Here is a 21,186-nt window from a genome sequence, read left to right on the forward strand (position 1 = left end):
ATCTCAATTAATAAGGAATTATACTACTTGGATTGAATACGTACTACCTGTGTTATTCCTAAAAAAGATAAAACAATATGATGTGAAAAAAGGAAAAACACAAGATACCAGAAGTTTCATTAACGAGGAAAACTACGCATGTAGAAAACCCTGGTACCTCGTTCATATTTGAACATTAAACTGTATTAGTCCATGCTACATACATTATCTTACTATCAGACTTCGGACTGGAATGTAATTAAAACCAAATTAACCCTCCAAGTAATTCAACTGCAGTCGTGCTCCTTACGTCTCTTGAACCTTGAAAGGCTCTACGCAATGGATTCCCTTAGCTGACGTCCTTTACAGCATAAGAGTTTCTTCAACCTCAGTGAAGACTTTTGATACCAATCTGCCTCTAACAAATAAGTCTATTTGATTTCCCTTTTGATCTTTTGACCTAGGTTTGAAAATATATTTGCAATAGACCAAATCAAGAAAATTTCATGAATCTGGAACATTTACACTCAGTTAGCTGAGAAACCTGGATTAAATACCTCAAGAACAATTCAAACAAATCAAAGAAGAGTTTATCTATCTTGGGGAATCACAAAGTCTGGGACGAATAAAACTTTGTGATTTTTATATATCTAGTTCCTGATCTGAGATAACAAAAACCTCAAATATCAATAGGAATTAGATCGGGATACACCAACTATCATGTAAAATATAGTCATACCTGACTTCATGAATCCCGAAGTGAAGTCTTTAAGTTGTAACGTCATTATGCTTCTCAAAGGAAACCTAGTTTTTTAGAGGACGACTCTAGCAAGAAACTAGGACATAAAAGTGTCAGGGATTAAGAAATCATTTGCATGAGTCTCTCTATTTATATATTTTTAAGGCTCTAGGTAACTAATTTGAACTCAAGATAATATAACTTGAGATTCAAGAAAACACTTTCTCAGTTTGGATGTATAAACATGTGAGAAGTTCTCCCTAAAATTACATAAAAGAATATACACTATATATGATCCAGGGTTCTGGAACCATTTACAATGATGATATTTCGTATTGACAAATATTCATTTTGAACTTTCAAGCAAAAGTTGTGTTCATTAACACTCAAGACTTAAACCATGATTCACAAACACAGAATGATTTAGTGAACAAATTTGTTTTAATTAGAAGTGTTTATGAGATCTGCAGCAGCACCAAGCGTATTTGTGAAACAGTTTATGAGCATCTACTTAGTTGATACTGGGTAGGTATGTTTAGGAGTACGAATACCTATGGACTAGCCCGTGAACTTTAGTTTTTTGGTTACGCGTATTGTATCCATTCATGAACTCGGGAACTTAGGGAATGCGTACTGGGTATACGTACCTATCCCATTTCGGAACTCAGATCACTAGGGTCCGCATACTCGGTATGCGTACCTACCATGTGTCAAGAATTTTAGTAAATTCTGGAACTCTCTTTAACCCTACTCTGGATGTTTCTAATATACCTGAGATTTGTAGGATAACTCATGATAATGGTGTTATAGTTGTTGATGATAATATTTTTGCACCTATGGTTCTGTCTTCGGCTCGACTCGGTGCTGATGTTGTTGTTCATAGTATTTCCAAATATATCAGCGGGGGAGTTGATATCATCGCAGGTTCGATACTTTTATTCTTTCCGGCAAATTATTATTTTTCAAAATGGCTAGAGCCTAACCAATTTGCACAAGGTGCTTTAAGGTCACGTAGTGAATTCCCATTTTGTTGGGGTTAATGATCTAAGCTCACAAAATTGTTTTAGTATCACATGGTATTGTTCGCCTTGTTTTTGTTTGTAAGTCGATGTAAACGTCACCATAACTTGATGAACTTTTCCTAAGAGAACCAATAAATTTTAGAATGGAAATCCATTTATCATTCATTCCTAGTCCAGTGGTATATATTTTTTTTTTTTGAAGCATGCATTTATTAAAGAAAAGATCAAGTTACAATTTGACGTGGGTATGTGGTACCCACGGAGTCATGGTAGATAATTTGACTAATAAAGTCAGGTATTGTGTGGTCACAAATTTTGGTAGAGAAATTCCTTAGTTGACTTCCATCTGCCGCATGATTGGACAAGCCATCTGTTGCCTGATTCCCTTCTATGTAGTTGTGGTTGATTGCAGCATGCGGGATCTGTCGCATTCTATTATTTATTTCCTCAATCATCCCTAATATGTACCAGGGGAGGGGAAGCTGAGGATGTGATGAATCGAAGGAGGTTCTCTGAATCCGTTTCAAATATAACTTTTGACCATTGTCTTTCTGTTGCTGATCTGTTGCCAAAAGAAGAGCCCAAGTTTCTGCAATTAAGGAATTCATAATTCCCAAAGGTTGAGCCAAAGCCATTATAGTTGGTGCGTCCGAGTCCCTACAAATGAAACCTGCACCTGCGAAACCTGGTGACCCCTTGCTGCCCCATCTGTGTTAATTTTAATCCAATTCATATTCGGGGTGGACCATCCTACCCATATTGTCAATATCCTTTTTGTACCTCTTGAATGGTTAAATGTCGGGGAATCTCCTGGTAACACCAGAAGCAAGGAGTTTTGTGCCGTATAATATTCTTGATGTTGTTTTTGAGCCCATGTTAAGATTTCTTCTGATGTTGTTTTCTTTTGGCGGTATATTAGTTCATTCCTTGCCAACCATAGAGTCCAAAATAGAAAACAGAAGGAGGATATGACAGATATTGGTGTTGAATGTTGTATGAGTTGGGAAATTGTTGTTTGAGGTGTTAAAACAACTGTTGGGGTATAATAAAGTTTGGTGTGGTTGTGAGATGAGTGAGCAAGGTGTTCCATGAAGAAGTCGCGATTGGGCAGTGAATTAGTAGGTGGGTCGCTGTTTCTGGAAGATTGTTGCATTTGGGACAAATATCAGAGTTGGTAAGATGGATGTGATGTAAGACAGAGAAGGTTGCTAGACCTTCATTGATTGCTTTACACAATAAAAGCTGAATTTTTGGTGGACATGGTAAAGTCCGCAGGAATTTGGTAGGTGGGAGGGGGGTTTGAGTAGGTTGATCATGGGTTAGACATTTGTATCCCGATGAAGTAGTGTATTTTCCAGATTTTGAATGTGGCCAAGTAATTTTGTCTTCTGGGCTATCCTGAAGAAGGTGGATGTTTATGATTTTTTGGGTTATAAGATTGGGTAGATTGTCTAATTTTTCCTGATTCCAATTATGAGAAATCCGATCAATGATATCGGCCACCTTGCAGATAGGATAACATTGTGCTGGGTCTAGGTTTGAGGAGTTTTGGATCCAATTGAATTCTATTGGTGTTGATAATTCATTTCCAATATGATGAAAAATCAGTTGTTGCATGGTAGGAAAAACTGATGCCAGTTGTCTCCATTGTGCACTGGAGGAAGATGGTATGGTATCAATGCCTTGTATAATTGGTTGGTGATTAAGATATTTTTCATTAAATAGACTTCCACAAATGGAATTAGATTGCTCATGAAGGCTCCAAATTCGTTTCATTATAAGAGCCTTGTTATGGTCACTGCTTTTTCTTATGCCTAGCCCGCCTTCGGATATTGGTTTTGTCACTTTATCCCAACCGATAGGGTGAAGATTTCTAACTGACGAATCATGTCCCCAGAAGAAATTCCTGGTGATACGATCTATTTGTTTGTGAACATTGGTGGGTAGGTATTGGGTTTGCATAATGTGGTTTGAAGTGGGGGTTAGGGAGGTTTTAATGAGCATTGTTCTTCCCTCCTGTGTTAGACATTTTGTCATCCAACTATTTGCTTTTCTTGCTAGTATTTGAAGTAGGGGTTCGAAAGTGCGATTAGATGCTCTTCCTTGCTTGAATTGAACTCCTAGGTAAATAGGAGGATTTGATGTGGCTGGCATATCGAAAACTTGTTGTATACTTCTCACCTTGCTTCGATTTAATCTCGGAAGGTGAATAATTATAGATTTGGAGTTATTAATTACCATATGAATGGAGTAGATTCTTGAGTTGAAGGTTACTCTGATCGGAGGCTTTTTATGTGATTAAAAGGTCATCAACATATATTAAATGAATAATGGGTGGTGCTTTTTTGGATATGTTGAGTCCTCGAACTATCTTTTGGTTTTGAAGATTTCCTAGATTTGTGGACAGGATTTCTGCACATACTATGAAAATATAGGATGAAAGTGGGTCTCCTTGTCTGATACCTCTTGTTGGGTTGATATATCCATGTGGAGTACCATTTATGTTGATGGAATATGTAACAGTTATGACACATAACATAATATAGTCTATGAAGGTTGAAGGAAATACTAATTTGGTAAATGCAGTTTTGATGAACCCCTAATCTAAGCTGTCATAGGCTTTCTGTATATCCAGTTTCAGAGCTATTTTTGGATCTTTGGTGAGGCTTGAGGTTCTGATATGGTGGAATAGTTCTCCAGCAATCGCAATATTATCATGGATTGATCTTTGTGGAACAAAGTCACTTTGATAGGGGCTTATTAAGAAGGGGATTAGTGGTCTAATTCGGTTAACTAGTATCTTTTCTATGATCTTATAAGTGACATTACATAGCCCAATGGGTCTGAATTGTGATGGTTTTGATGGGTGATCCACTTTAGGTGTTAGTGTTATGTTTGTGTGGATCATGAGAGGATGCATATTAAGATTATTGAAAAAACTTTGAACCATGGCTATCAATTGGCAGTGAGTTGTTTCCCAGAAAACTTTGAAGAACTTACTTGTGTAACCATCTGGACCAGGAGCACTCTCAGAATTTATGGACAAAAGGGATTGTTTGATTTCCACCGCAGTTACTTCCTTGATGAGTAGCTCTGACTGTCGGGGAGTTAACCTTGAGTTGATATTTGTAAAGAGATTTTCATCGATGATCGTTGGTGGGGCCGTGTATTGTTGAGTGTAATAATCAAGAAATAGTTGAACTACGTCCTCCTTCTTGTTAACCCAGTTGTTTTGTGTATCTTGGAGTTGTTGAATATTGTTACAAGCCCTATGAATGGTTGCTTTAGTATGGAAAAAAGTTGAGTTAAGATCGCCCGATTGTAGCCACTGAATTCGAGATCTTTGCTGTCAGTATGTCGCATGACATTGTAGCATCTCTGCATGACCGATTTTTAGTTGTTTTTCCCGAGTCAACCAAAATTCCAGATCTCTTCCAGATTGGGTAGCACACTGATGTTGAGCAAGTTTTATTTTGGCTGTCGATTTCTTGATCACAGTTGGCAGGTGACCAAATGTTTCCTTGTTCCATTCCAGAAGAGTTTGACCAGTTATTATGAGTTTTAATTGAAGGTCAAGGGTAGGCTCCGTATCTTGTTGTTGTACCCAAGCTGATTCACCACTTCCCTGAGTTGCGGATGAGAGAGTCATAGGTGTTCAAATTTGTAATTTTTTGATCCTTGCCAATCTATTGCTTTCTTTTGTAGTAGTATTGGGGCATGATCAGATTCTATTCTTGTAAGATGTGTAACTGCTGCATGTGGGTTCGCAGTACGCCAATGTTGGTTGCCATTGCTCTATCTAATCTTTCTAGAATGTTATCTTGTCCCATTTGGTTGTTTTTCCAAGTGTACGGGTCGCCTCGAAATCCCAAATATATAAACCCCATCTGGTCCATCATTGTAAGGAGTGGTTGAGATTGAGCATAAGTTACTTGTCTTCTTTTTTTTTCTCTGATTAATCCAAGACGTCGTTGAAGTCTCCTAGTAAAAGCCAAGGTATATACGGATTGGTGTTGCTGAAGATTGTTGGGAAGTCTTGCCATAGGATTTTCCTTATATCCGGATGCGGTGGGCCATAAACGCCTGTGCAGAACCAAGGTTGTTCTGGGGGTGGTGGAGTAACCCTTGCATGGATGTAATTTTGTGAATGAAGTAATATTTGGATGTTGAGGTTATCATCCCACAATAGACAAAGACCGCCTCTCCTTCCCATTTTTGGGACGGAGAAGTGATTATGGAACCGAAGGGATTGTGCTAAGCTTCTTATATGATGATCGGAAGCTAAGATTTCTGATAAAAACAAAATGCTGGGTTTATGAAGGGAGACCATCCCTCTTAAATGTTGAATAGGCGATGGATGGTTTATACCTTGACAATTCCAAGCTAGAATAGTCATTGTTGCTTATCGAAAAGGAACAGATTCTATAGGGTGAGAAATTTGTGCAAGAATATTTTTTAGAGGCATATGTAGATAGCTTCAAAGAAAGCAAAACTAGTCAACTACCAGCACTTATGAGAAAAAAAATACTAGAGGGTGTGCTTTATAACACAACATTTACAAGAAATATGAAATATCTTTTGAAGTAAGGTGCACTTTAAAATTATAACCTAGAGTGTGTTCTCATTAAGACAGCACTTGCAAAATTAATGAACAACTACAACTTAAAAGGTGTGCTTTATAATACAGCACTTACATGGAAGATTACAAGATACAAAAAGGATAAGTAACACTGACAGAATAGAAAAGGGATATAAAAAATAGTTTATATGGACTTACCTGGGGACTTGGACGGATCAGAGGAGTTTATGGTTGGGAGCTGAGGATGAAACCTTCATTTGGACACACATATTTTGCATATAAAGAACCCAAAAAGTAAAGCAGATGTTTATAAGAGGTTCTCACTTTTAAGTATAAACTAAAACCAGAAGACAGACCACATAAAACAGAAATAAAATTTAAGATTCAAACCATGAGAAGAGACGAAGGGAAATAACAAAAGGGAGAAAAAGGAGCAGAAGCTCAAACCAACTTCAGAACAGGCAATGTGCGCACAATTCTATAATTTACAAATTCAAACTATATCATGGAAATACTTTCATGGAAAGAGAGGAGACAAGAGGAAGGTCAGGTAAATAACTTGAAACAAATAAGCAGAAACCTATATAAAGGAATTGGGATCTAAAATAAACCATAAAGCATGGGAGGATTACAAAAACAAGGCTACAAACACATATGAAGCAATTATTCAGCTAGCAAATTCCTTATATGAACAATGTCTCAAAGCAGTAGAATCTTTTTTATACTAACATAAGATCAGTCAGCAGAATAAACTAGCCAACATACAAGAGGGGACTGTTACACCAGCATATGAAATAGAAGGCACTGGCCAAAAGGCCAACATGAACAACAAACACAATAAGAAATAGCAAAGGACTGTTAGGAACGATTTCATTTTCCATTAAAATCTAAGAATCCCCAAGAATCTGTTTTAATTATTAAATAACATTAGACAGCAGATTAAACCAGCCAACATACATCAGGCAACTGCTACACCAGCATAAAACAGAAGGCACTTGCCAAAAGGCCAATATGAACAACAAACACAATAAGAAGAAGCTTAGGACTATTAGGAAGGTTTTCATTTTCCTTCAAAAGCTAAGAATCCCTAAAATCTATTTTAAAACTTTGCTTCAAAACACCTTTTAATCCCCAAAAAATTTAATTAAACCCCAATTCATTGAAATCACATAACATAATTTTTAATTTCGCATTAATACAAAGAAAAACAATTTGGAAACACCAATTGGATCACCATTTACCAAAAAAAGGTTAAACCCAAATAATCAAGAAGCTTAAACAAACATTCCATGAACCAATTTTACTAACACCTTAGCAAGGAAACATGTATCAAGTAAACAGAAAACCAATTAAGAACTCCAAATGTATACCCCATAAGTGGTAATTCAAAAGGAGACAATAAAAATCACCAAACAAGAAGCTAAAAAAGAACTAGAACATGATAAATTGAAAACAGAACTTTTCTAAACATCAAAAGTGAGATTAACCCCTATAACGAAATCAGATCTAAACAAAGCTATACGGAACGAAACCAAAATACCTTTCAAATACTGTGTCATTCATCAGTTCCTCAATTCCACAATCCCCAGCTCTTAATCGTTCCTTTAGCCCCCATGAGTCCTAAGGATTACTCTCGATTGAGATTGGTCGCCATGGAAATCTTTTTTTGGATTTGATTTCGAAGTTTAAGTATGGGTTTTGAGTTAATCGGTTTATGAGAAAGATTGGTTTCTGGATTTCATTAAGGGGTCTGATTTCATAAAAGATATGGTAAGATTTGAGGAGGAAATAGAAGATTATGATGATAAAAATCAGATCATGGATGGGATTAGGTCATCAGAATTTTGAATCGCTATCACCTGGGTTGACTCATTTTTTTCAAAAAAAAAAAAGCTTATCCAGTGGTATATGTCATAACCATTGTAGTTTTTTCATGCTTCCCCTCTGCGGTTTGAGATTAACTTTTTGGTTAATTGGATTATTTTTTTCTCATAACATTTAACAGGTGCAATATGTGGACCGACAAGTGTTGTAAACTCTATGATGGACCTTCATCAAGGAGCACTGATGTTATTGGGACCGATAATGAATGCTAAAGTAGCATTTGAGTTGTCATAAATGATGAACCCTGATTTTGGGCATACTGAAATCTTTCTAGGCATATTTAATAAAGACAAAAAAAGGTTGTGAAATAGCAAAATCAGATAATCCCTTAACCCAAAATAATTTTAATGGAAAATATGCCCTTTACGTATTAGTGTTAGTAATGGTGATTATTAATTAAATATTTTGTTTAGTGATTAAGATAATTTTCAGAATAATAAAGGTTGTTTAGATGAAAAAATTTGGGGAAAAAAATCAAAGTTTTTATTAAGAAAGAGAGAAAGAGAAGGAGAAAGTGAGAAAAATTTAATTCTTGATTCAATGGAGGATGAGGAAGGTCATAATTCATCTAAAAAACCTAGGAAAATACACATCAACTACACCAATAATTCCCAAATGGTTGATTTCTTAGATTATGAGAATGATTTTACACCCACTCAAACTCAAGATGATGATTTTTATGAGACAAATCCTGATGATGAAGACATTGATGAGGAATCCAATGCTTCTGATACACAGGTACACTTCTATCCTATGCTTAATCTCACTTCTATAGCTCTCAATTAACAAAATTTAGGTTTTTTGGATCATGGTTCGGCGAAACAGGTTGAGGTTCGGCTTACATGTATGAGCCGAATCTACCAATTGATGAACGGTTCGGCTCACTGAATCTGTTTGCAGCATGCGCCGAATCTATAATTTTCAATTCCAACCCTTTTGCTAGACACTAGTTCGGCTTATATAAAAGTTTCATAGTAAACCGAACAACATCCTCAATAGCCCGGAAAAAAATAATTACTGGTTCGGCTTATATTTCGAAAATCTTATGAGTCGAACATCAATTTGTTATTTTTTGGTTTAAATATTGTTATTGGTTCGGCACATATTGAGAATATCGTATAAGCCGAAACCTCTAAATGTTCATGGTTCGGCACATAATATGATTATTGTATGAGCCGAACATAAATTTTTAATTTTTGGGTTGAAATATTGTTATTAGTTCGGCACATATTGAGAACATCGTATAAGACGAAATCTTTAAATGTTCAGGGTTCGGCACATAATATGATTATCATATTAGCCGAACATTTCTATTATTTTCCCTTTCAAGTATTTGAACCTTGTGATATTCTTTGTAGATCGTACCCATGGAAGATCAACCTGATCCAGTAGACATAATTCATGAGGATACCAAGGATCACTTCCAAAATGATTTGGTATGTAAGAACCTTTTGTTTACCTTAACGTTATCGGAATATTCCAAAGTTTTTCTTACTAATTACTTGTTTTGGAATGAATGTAGAGATGGAAAAACTAAACCCGAAGTTCTGGATTGGCTTGAGGAACACGCGATGAAGACAAATTGTGTACTAGTTAAAGGAAAACAAAGCCGATGGGATCGGTTTGAAATCATTTGTGAGCGTAGTGGAACCGGCGCTATCAAGGTTAAAAAGGGTACTGTATACGTTGGGAAGACCGGGAGAAATAATAGGACGAAGACGAAGAAAAGAAATTGTCCTTTCAAGATCGTTTTCAACTTCAAGAATAAGTCCTTGAACAAAGAAGATCAATATTGGATAATGAATAAAGATATGGATTGCCGTCATAACCACCCACGTCCCAAAGACCTTCATGGACATGCGAAAGTAGCGCGACTCAACCCCGATGAGATGCTAGAAGTGGATTTTATGACACGGGCACGTTTTCCACCGTCTAGGATTCTTAGAAAATTGAAGGAAGACAACAAGAATAACAAGTCGACTATGTAAACTATCTACAATGCAAGACAAAAGATTAGAAGACTCAATTTGCAAGGTAGGATGGTGATGCAACAAGTAATGTGGTTACGGGTGAAGAATAATAAATATGAGATAGTTGATGAACTTACAAAGTTATTATATTGGATTGCACGTACAAGACTAATAAATATGAGATGTCGTTGATGAACATTGTGAGGCATACTTCGACAAAGGCACCGTTCACCGTGGCTTTTTGTTTCTTGAAAAACGATAAGAAAGAGAATTATGTTTGGGCGTTAGAACAATTGAAGTTAAACTTCCGGGAGGGTGCTCTTCCTAAAGTTTTCGTTTCCGATCACGATTCATCGTTGATATATGGTATTAAGAAGGTATTTCCGGATGCATTCAATTTTATTTGTACATTTCACATATGGTGCAATGTGAGGAAAAAATGCCAATCGAAAATTCAACTACTTATGTTGAAGGAATTAGAGAATATTGCTAAAATCCAACCGGTGGAGACACGAGTAAAGAAAAAGAAGGAATTCTTGAAAGAATATGAACATAATGAGATGTTGTGGGATTCTTTCCAAGGCGAATGGGAAGCTTTGGTATGGTCAATCACCGAGGATGCCTACGAAGAAAATTTTTAAAATGCTTATTAAGCATTGGAAGACCGGCTACCCCGATGTCATTACTTACTTGGTCAAAAGATGTGTTGGAACCTAATAAAGAAAGGTTCGTATTTTGTTTCACAAATCGGCACAAACACTTCAAAAACCAAGCCACAAGTATGGTAGAGTCGGCTCATTATCGGTTAAAGAAGAAACTTTTTGGATGTGTTGACACTTCTGTCACGGTTTTTGATGCAATTGATGAATATTTCAAAAGTGATGTTGTGAGAATTATATCCGCCTTCGAGCATAACCTTATGTTAAGACACAAGAATTATGGTAGTAAATGGCTACGGGAATTAACTTATAGAGTCTCACATCTATGCATCGACTTGTTGATGGAAGAAGTGGATTTGATTTAGACATTAGGCGCCAACTTGGAGGAAGAGTATGTTTGTAAAATGAAGACATCTATGGGACTTCCATGCCGCCACGACCTACTTCGGTACAAGGATGGTATCATACCATTTGAGGATATTGATCATTTTTGGAAACAATTAAGCGTCGATCCTCTCCCAACCGAAGACGACGAGGATTATCTAGAGATATGGGACATGACAAATGGCGAAAAGTTGGCGGAGATGTATAGGAATATGGGCCGAGGTAAAAAGAAATTCCTACGGGACAACATGATGTCGGTCATGTATCCTTTCACCCAAGAAAATATTTTGGAACCGGAGAAGAGTGACCCTAAAGGTAGGAAGAGTAAGAAAATTAATAATTTTCAATCACCTCAGGAACCTCTTCAGAAAGTTTCCATTTCGCTGCCCTCTGGTGTCTCAATACTCGGACTGCACGGTTGTGATCAGGAGTCTCATAAATTCTCTTCGCCCAAGATTCGGCATAACCAATCAACACATTTCCTCCATCTTCCGGAAGACCATGAGGCAAACCATCTGATCAAGGTGTAATTAGGTCATCTTCATCAGGAATGTATAAACCAGTGATCCGTCGATCAGTATCGTCCTTCTCTTTCTCGGGTTCTGCCACCTTCTTACCTTTCTTGTCTTTCTTGGGTTTTCCTTGGGGTTGTGTTTCTTGATGAACTTCTTGATTATCATCAACTTCTTCATCTTCAGTTATTCTTTCTTCTTGTATTTCAATTCTTACTTGTTCAGCTTCTTCTTCTAAAATGCCTCCTCTACCTCCCAATTTTTTATTACCTCCTCCTCTAGGATCAGGAGTTTTAGAAGTAGAAGGTGTTACCTCCATCTTCTTCCTCTTTGTAGCTGCATTGGTCCTGACTTAAATATGAAAGTTATAAGACTAATTCGAACAACAAGAGATTTTTAATGCCAAATACTTGTAAGAAAATAAGAATGTTCGGCTTATCCGAAATAGCACATATACGCCGAACTACGTCTTAACATTTTTCTTACCTTACACAGAGAGTGGTTCGGCACATAAGTACCAAAGACTTATAAGCCGATTCTACATATTCGGCTCACAACCAAAACTATCGAATAAGCCAAACCTATAATTATGAATTGAAACATGTATTCGGCGCAACATGATATCATATAAATAAGACGATCCTTTACACTTATAAAATTTTTGAATTTTAACAATGATATTCGGCTCAATCCTAATGCTATCGAATAAGCCGAATCTAGAATTATGATTGAAACATATATTCGGCGCAAATTGGTGTCATACAAATAAGCCGATCCTACACATGTAGAATTCATGAAATTAAAACAGCATTAATCGGCGCAAAATTAATACTACCATATAAGTCGATCCTAAACACATGCAAAATTTCTAAAATTCAAAAACCATTTATTCGGCGCAAAACTAATATTACCATATAAGCCGACCCTATAGACATTCAAAATTTATAGAATTCACACAACATAAATTCGACTCAAATTAACACCATCGAATAAGCCGATCCTAAAAATAAGGCTCTGTGTCATTAAGTTCGGCTCAAAACTAATATGCATTTTAAGTCGAGCCGTTCATATGCACTTTCAGGGTTCAGTTTTAAGAACAGCCCGGCGCACATCTCAAATTAGTTTTACGCCGAACCAAACCTTGTAACCGCCACACAAACAGTTTTTTGACGAATTAAACCTATTAAAGCAATCAAAAACATCAAATACGAGATGGTTTTGTAGAACTAACCTTCTTATTCTCATTTCAGGAGTTGGTTCTTCTTTAATCTCTTCTTCGGGGTTGATTTTCAGTTTCTTCTTCACTCTCTAAATATTCTTGTTCTTCAATAGGTTGTTCAATTGATCGATTAGAACGAGTTACGTTCTTACGACGACCCATTATATAGATGAGTTTAATCGTCGATTAACTTTTCACGAATCGACGATTAAATTTCGGCGATGAATCGATGAAAAAAAAATGATGGAGAAGAAGTTCGCCTGCTGCCGTGGAGAGGAAGGAGAAGGTGAATGAAACTGATTTTTGTGATTATTGATTTTAGGTTTTTGTATTAGGGTTAGGGATAGATTACTAATCTAAAAGATTTAAGGATATATAATTAATTGAACTACCATAGAGTACCCCTTATAAGGTCATCCAAGTTAGGACTATTTCTTTTTATGCCTAGAAAAATTTAGGTATGCCAAAAATCAGGGTTCTAAATGATTCCTCATTTGAGCTTAAGAATGAAAGCTCATCGTCAAAGAGCCTTAACATATGCAACAAGAATGAAGAAAATGGGCTTGAAAGTCAAATGTCCAGGGCTTGAAGAACACCCCAATCACAAACTTTTGAAACCAATGGCCAACCCTGGCTATTGATATGGTGGAATCCTTTGTTTGGACATGGAAACCTAGGATCGAGGGAACCATTTAATTAACCAATTGCAGAATTGTACCCAGTTCGGTTTGATAGAAGTGAGTTTGGGTTATTATGAAACACCCATGTCATGTTCCTCAAGTAAAGTAGTATTAGTAGCGAGCTGAATAACGAGAAGAAAGCAATGGCGGGGATATCTCCAGGGTTGATTAGAATGTCGATGGGATATACTGGAACATTAGAACAAAGACGGAGCCATCTTGAGAAAGCTGTCATGTCAGATAGAAAGATGTGAAAATATGCTCAATGATGCTTGTTCAATCGAGTTAGATTTCGGTTCAATATGATTCCTTCTTTCTTCTTTATCTGTTTAGAATCTTAATTTTTTTTTCACTTGATTATAATGTGTCATACTTGGTATAATTTTATGGTCATTGTTATTGTTTTTTCGATGCTTTTTTTAAGGATAATTATTAATATTAAAATGATATTCCCCTGACATTAAATAAAAGAGTATTTCTACAACGTAACAAATATTCATACATATTAGATTTTTAAAATTGGCTTTTGCAGATGATTGTTTTTCAGAATAGTAGTTTATATACGACTTGAAAAAATATTGAACAATTTTAGTTTTTCGTAGTATTCTTCGTATGTAATGATTTTGATTTTTTCCAATGCTAAGAAAGTATTCATTATATATTCTTTTCTTTTTTATGGAAAGATGAAATATATTCACTAGCAAATATAGTACAACAGATTTATAATTTCACTTCTATCAAAAACATTAGAGATAATGCTAGAAGGCTTAATTTTTTGATGTAATTTCGTAGACAAATTTTGAAGGCTCTTAATTCTTGCTTCCTTGGCAATTAGGCCCACTGCTGAATTGTATTTTCTGTTTGTAAACTTTACCTGAGCTTGAGGAAGATCTTTTAAGATTGTCTTTGCTTCTTGAAAGGTGTTTTCGGCTGTCCAAGAGGGACTTGTGTTGTCCTTGTTGATGCTATCTTCCAAGACTTTATAATCAGTTACTATTGTAACACTGGATAGGACATTGTCTCTTAGCCAGATGATCGTTGTTTGTAAAGATTTCGCTTCCGCATGAAATGTTGAAGTGGTTGTCTCTGAACCCGCTGAAATGTGCATAAATGTCTGGTGATCTATTGAATATATGATATGAGTGTATCCCATTGAAAGGTCTTCTTCCTTGAAAGAAGCATCAATAAATATTATCCAGTTGGAGTTTATCATTAGCTTATTATTATCCATTCCCTTTGTTTTATTCTTTTGAGGGATGGACTGCAAAAATATGTTGATCTGATCAATTAGTTGCATTGGATTTGGGATTATCTTTTCAAAAACCACCGAACACCGGTATTTCCAGATGAACCATAAAATGGTCGCGATTTTTCCAACCAAATTATCCAAATCTGGGTTTAGAAGCCACCTGTTAACCCATGATGTGATATGATTCATAATAGCTGAAGAAGTTAAGTTTCCTAGAGAAAAACAGAACCAAATGGCTCTGGCAAAAGGGAAAGATCGAAATAGGTGATTCTCGGTTTCCTGAACTTGAGCATTGCATAGCTGGAAGTTTGGGTCGATTTCTGGGTTATGTGCCCCTAGTCTCGAAGATGTAGGCAAAGCTTTTCCAGCTAGCTTCCACACAAAAAGTTTAATTCTTGGAATTGCATGAATTTTCCATATACTTTTCCATGGGAAATCTATTAACGAATTATCATCTTATTGAGATTGATTTTCCAGGAAATTTTAGATGTTTCTTGCCGAGAATAGTCCTGAATGATGGTGTAACCATTGGATTTTGTCTTCTTCTTCTTTTTTCGGTGTTATAGCTTCTTTCTAACTTCCGGGCTAAAGTAGTTGTCCAGTTTTCCTTGGTCCCACTTATTATTTTCAGTAATGATCTCTTGAACTCTTGTTGGAGCTATATCTTGCAAATCTTGAGATTGCGGTATTATTTCCGAATTTGGAATCCATCTATCTTCCCATATTTTAACCGAGTTTCCAATTTTAACTTTCCAGATGAAGTTTCCTTTAATTAACTCTAGACCTTTTCGGATGGTTGTCCAAATCCACGATAATTTGGAGACTTTAGAAGCCTCAAGAGGATGGGATTTTGGGAAATATTTTGCTTTGAGAATTTTTTCCCATAGTTGATCTTTTTCTATTATTAATCTGCTGGCTAGTTTAGTGAGAAACGCTATATTAAATTGATGAGGATTTTTAATACCTAAACCGCCTTGAGCAATGGGCTTGCATATGTACTTCCAAGCTCTAATGAATCCTCCTTGTCTTTTTTGAACTTCTTTATTCCACCAGAAATTTATTTGGATACGATCCAATTGATTCAAGGTTTATTTCAGTAGGGCAAGCACCTGCATTTGGTACGTTGGGAAAGCTTGAAGTATAGATTTTATCAGAACTGTCCTCCCTGCTTGGGAAAGGAGTTTCGATTTCCATCCTTGTAGAGTGGAATAATATTTTTGTGGAAGCGGCTCGAAATTTGCTTTCCTATTTTTATCAAAAAATAGAGGAGTTCCAAGGTATTTATCATTTTTTGTCATCAGGGGGACTTTAAGAATTCTGTCTATTATTTTTCCATGTTTAGGATGAATTTTTGGGCTGAAGTAGACACCGGATTTTTGTAGGTTTATCATTTGGCTCGTTATTTCTCAGAATAGGATAGAATTTCCAGGAGATTTTTCGCTTCCCCCAGTTCAGCTTTAGTGAAAAGGAAACGGTCGTCTGTGAAGAAAAGATGGGAAATATTTGGAGAATTTTTATTGTCGAAAGCCGGAATTTTTTTCTCCATTGTCGCGTTTTCTAGAAGCCTAGATAGAATTTCCATGCAAATCAGAAAAAAGTATGGTGAGAGGGGGTCCCCTTGTCTTAGACCTCTCGAAATTTTAAATTTTGACCCTGGAGAACCATTGAGAAGGATTGAGAAAGAGGCAGTGGAAATGCATTGAAATATGAGATCTATCCACTTTTCATCAAATCCAAAGCTAAGAAGGGCCCTTTCAATAAAATTCCACTCCACTCTATCAAACGCTTTGGAGAGATCTAATTTAAGGGCCAGATACCCTTTTGTCACTTTTTAAGTTTTCATAGAATGGATGAGCTCATGTGCGATTATAATATTGTCGATGATTTGTCTTCCCGGAAGAAATGCAGATTGGTTGGGAGAAATGATTTTGTTGAGAATAGGCTTTAATCTATTGGCAAGAATTTTCGAGATTAGTTTGTAAATGGTGTTACTTAGACTTATTGGTCTAAAATCACCCGGAGTTGAGGAGTTGAAATTTTTGGGATAAGAGCAATGAAGGAGTGGTTTATATCAGTGTCAAGAATACCAGTTTTAAAGAACTCCTGAACTGTATCAACAATATCCGGACCAAATATTCACTACACCAAATTTTCGGATTAGTAAAAGCTGTGGATGTTACGAATTTTTTGTTACGACGAGGTCGTAACATGAATTAGCCGTTACTACGTGGCAAATTAGTAACGTGCTCTAGCCGTTACTACGTGTCAAGTTGAAACAGTCAACAGTCGTTGAGAACTTTTTTGTAACAGCAAAAAATTACTGCTAGTCAACATTGACCTGGACAAAATCAGTCAATACGACCAGTTTTGACCTGGTCAATATTAACCAGCAGTTCATTTTCAGCCAGAAATATGCCGGAATTCCAGTAGCCTGCCTACTCTTTTCATTCCATCACATTCAGTCAGTTCATATAACTTTTCAATTTATTCATATAACTTTCAATCAAAGAAGAACATAAAATCTTCTTAAGTACCAAATTCTTGTAAGTATCAAATTCTAAGTTAAAAAACTTGCTGAGTAGGAAGGTTAAGGTGTTGTCTAGGATGACACCTTAGGAGCAAAAAGAAAAATATGTTGAAGAAACTGAAATCAAAAATGAAACAAAAAATTGATTCCCTACAGAAAAATTTATAGACCTTATGAGAAGGAAGGTTAAGGTGTTGTCTAGGATAACTTTAACATATCTGTTGTGCGCTAAAACTAAATCCTGAAGCAGGGACTACATACTGTCTATCACCGGCAAGCCCTCTTGGAGCAATAGAGTGGATAAACCTCTTTCTTAACTGCTCAACCTGTATGAACAAAGAAGATGACTTAAAACACTTGGGGTGATGCATTTGGTAACAAGATGGAGCAACTATAGGACTACATTCCTTAAATGCACATGAAATTATGTGTTGTAACCTGCAACTCACATGTTTATCACTACAAAGTCTGAAGGTGGGTGAACACCTCTGGCTTCTTATCTTCAGGATCATCTATGTACTCCTTGTCATCCCAATCTTCAGGCTGTACATTGACAAATTTTGTTAAAACAAACCTGTAAAGCTAAAAAGAAGCACAAACTTTTTATTCAAGCACAAATTTTGTTCTAAGGCCACATCTGGCTTTACATCCAAGCACAAACTTTTTATTTGTGGTATCCTAGTATGAAGTAATTCGATCTTCAAAGTTCTAATTCCGATGAGCAACATAAACCCTATAAAATCATAAAACAAATACACAACAAACCCTAGAATCAGTTCATATTTCCAAACTCTAAAACAGAAATTAACATAAAACCCAATCAATTCATATTTTGAAACTTATACCTTCTAAGTAGGCAGAAATTCGTCAAAGTTCTTCATTACTTGGATTCACGAGGCCTTTCAATAGAATCCATTTTCGAGAATTCCGTTCAAGCTTCTTTTCTTTCTGAAGAGCAGCAGCTCCAGATTGAACATGGTCCACAGCACTTAAATCCTAGCCATATTGAAACGCAATAAGAACAAGTATCTGTCGTTTCTACATCTACGTGCTGCTTAAAAAACTTATCTTTATTGGTGTTCAGGGTTTACATACCTGTGATTCTATGTTGTCCAGCATGTCACCTTGTGTCTCCACCAACACTGCCATGTCCATGAAAATCTACAAATGAATATGCACAAACCATAAATAGTCTAACCCACCAGCAGCAACTGAAGAAATAGATGACTATAGTCGTTGTACCATTGTCTGAGATCTAATGGGAAAGAGAAGCAATACCTGCTGCAACTCAAGAAGCTTACTCTCGACGTCTCTAACAGCCCCATGACGTTCCTGAATTTCTGTCAGGGTGTTCATTACCTGCAAACAGTGGGATATTCTATCTTAAAACTGCAAAGAATTTTCATTACACAAATACATAACAGAAGATAGGCACAATTAAACAGACCTGGCCTCGCCCGTGTTGCTGAATAGCTTTCTGCAAGATTTGATCACTGTCTCCAGTCACGATCAATTGGTCAATTGTCTGTAGGATATCCAACGACATCGGGATACGTTAATACATACGAAATTGCAACAACTTAGAAGTAACAGATTATTAAGAGGAGAGGTGATAGTACTTGTTCGTCAGCCCTTGAACCCGTCACTAGAGTGGCGATTAAAGATACCAACACAAGATTATAGAGTCAGCACCATAAACACTACCATCAGCAATGTGGATTCAAGACCTGAAACACAATCTGAGTACCATTGCATCAGATTTGAAAATCAAGAAAAAAGTAAACAAATTGAAGTTTGGTTGCCGAAATTGATCCAAGTAAACGTAACTTAGAGACTATAACTTCTAAACAAAGAGACAAACATAGAAAAACTATGAATCCAGTTAAAAATTGAAGTTTGTTTGCAGAAATTGATACAAATACACATCATTAAGACTTTATAGTTTCTAACAATGACATAGAAAAACTATGAATCTACTGTTCAATTTTCAACATGGGAACAAACCCATTACAGAATTAGACCATAAGATTATAATATACAGATATAACTAGTCTAACATTGAAAATCTTGAAAAGGGTTTCCAAAAAGGGGTACAAATTTGAGATTTAGGGCCAAAATCCTTATCAATTAGGACCTGTTTTATCATCCAGGAACCTGGAGATTACCATTTAGATTACAGAAAAAAAACCCCAAATTTCAGGATCTATTAACGAACATAACAGGAGGCGAAGAAACCCATGAAAGACCAAAAAATTAGGAAAAATCCAAATCACAAATCTAAAAATGAAACCCTAGAAGACAAAATTGATGTGAAAATAGAAAAGAAGAAGAAATGAGACTCACCATTTGTGATTAGTAACAAACCATTTCCCATTATCGAACTCCTGATGAATCCTCAGTTTATCGACAGGGTAAGCAATTTCATCCCTAGAATTTTCAAAATAGACATAATACATAGAATCATCAAGAACAGCACTAATTCTCCCAATCCACCACCCATCATTATCATAAGCATCAACCTTATCAAGAAGTGAATACTCAGATAACTTAATCTCAGGCAGAAAAGGCCTTACATTCTTCACATAAACTATTTATCTCAACAGCTTCGTTTCATCTTCTTCTTGACATAACGTTTCATACTCAACCCACAGCTCATTTGTTGGTGCTAGTTTCGCTAAGATTGTTGCTGAGTAGTATGAACCAACAAAACCCTCTTCTTTTGAAGATACTTCTACTCTATCTACTCTTTTAAAATCCATTTCTCTCTTGATTTCTTAATTTTATATAAATTTCCTTATTCCTCTTTTAAAATCCATTTCTCTCGTGTTTTGGAAAAAAGCAAAACAAAGCATACATCTAGTCATTCATCTTCAACAACAACCTTCAACCTGTTCAACCCATTTCAATCTTCTAATTTGTCTCCACTGTTCACACCAGAAGCACCACGAGAACCCTAATTTCAGATCCTCAACTTCATTTCACAATCCATAAAACCGAAAACCTCATCTGGATCAAACCCATTTTCAATTTCAGATCCATTCAAACCTCATCTGAATCTTCTCGTTCTTCGACTGAAACCCTAGATTTCTTCTTAATTGATATGAAAAAAATTTCATTCTGAGAAGAATAAAAACAAAGAACATAAGAAGAATAAGGAAAACGAAGAAGAAGAATAAGAGAACTGAGATTCCTTCGATCTTGTTTTTTTCAGGATTTTGAGTATCTGTATCTCCTCACTGTGTAGAGAGATCGAGAGAGAGGAAGAGGGACGAAGAGGCGGAGTTAAACAGATAGAGAAAGAGATGAAAAAATATGGTGTAGGAATAAATTATAGGGTTTTATTATTGAGATGCATCTCGAGACTAAAATGAAGGGCATATATGGTGTAAGATGAAACATAATACCACGCATGTGAATTGCACACGCACATTCTAAAGGTGTTACCACCCTGGTGTGACCAAGCGTGTGACTGGCACGCCTAAAAAATATTCGTAACGGCTTAACAGTATTACGAATATTTAGAAAATTAGTAACGGCTTATGCCTGTTTTGAATTTTTTGTAACGGGCATATGTAACGGGAAATTCGTACCGGGCCATAAGCCATTACGAATTTCTGTTACGATTCCGGGAATTTGGTGTAGTGAGTTCCCAATTAGCCTTGAAAAAACCTGGTTGAAAATCATCGGGTCTTGGGACGCCCCATTGATTCATATTGGATAATGTGAGCCAAATTTCATTTTTGGTTGGAATTTCTAGGAGAGATAGATTTTCCTCATCAGATA

General features: G+C 36.2%; 1 protein-coding gene and 1 pseudogene across 1 annotated transcript; one reads left to right on the top strand and one right to left on the bottom strand.

Annotated features, from left to right (window-relative positions):
* Positions 1 to 1,410: 1,410 nt before the first annotated feature.
* On the top strand, positions 1,411 to 13,881 carry LOC113306449 (annotated as a pseudogene).
* A 3,472-nt stretch (positions 13,882 to 17,353) lies between these two features.
* LOC113306450 lies at positions 17,354 to 20,162 on the bottom strand. Its single transcript, XM_026555385.1, has 10 exons — positions 20,053 to 20,162; positions 19,747 to 19,971; positions 19,538 to 19,557; positions 19,023 to 19,090; positions 18,851 to 18,928; positions 18,682 to 18,762; positions 18,499 to 18,564; positions 18,249 to 18,399; positions 17,853 to 17,946; positions 17,354 to 17,729 (listed from the first exon to the last, which is right to left on the bottom strand). Exons 1-8 carry the CDS (start codon positions 20,160 to 20,162, stop codon positions 18,271 to 18,273), a joined length of 777 nt encoding a protein of 258 aa, XP_026411170.1. The 3' UTR covers positions 17,354 to 17,729; positions 17,853 to 17,946; positions 18,249 to 18,270.
* Positions 20,163 to 21,186: the final 1,024 nt, after the last annotated feature.

This window comes from Papaver somniferum, chromosome 8 (genome assembly GCF_003573695.1).
Source record: "Papaver somniferum cultivar HN1 chromosome 8, ASM357369v1, whole genome shotgun sequence".
Classification (NCBI taxonomy): domain Eukaryota; kingdom Viridiplantae; phylum Streptophyta; class Magnoliopsida; order Ranunculales; family Papaveraceae; genus Papaver; species Papaver somniferum.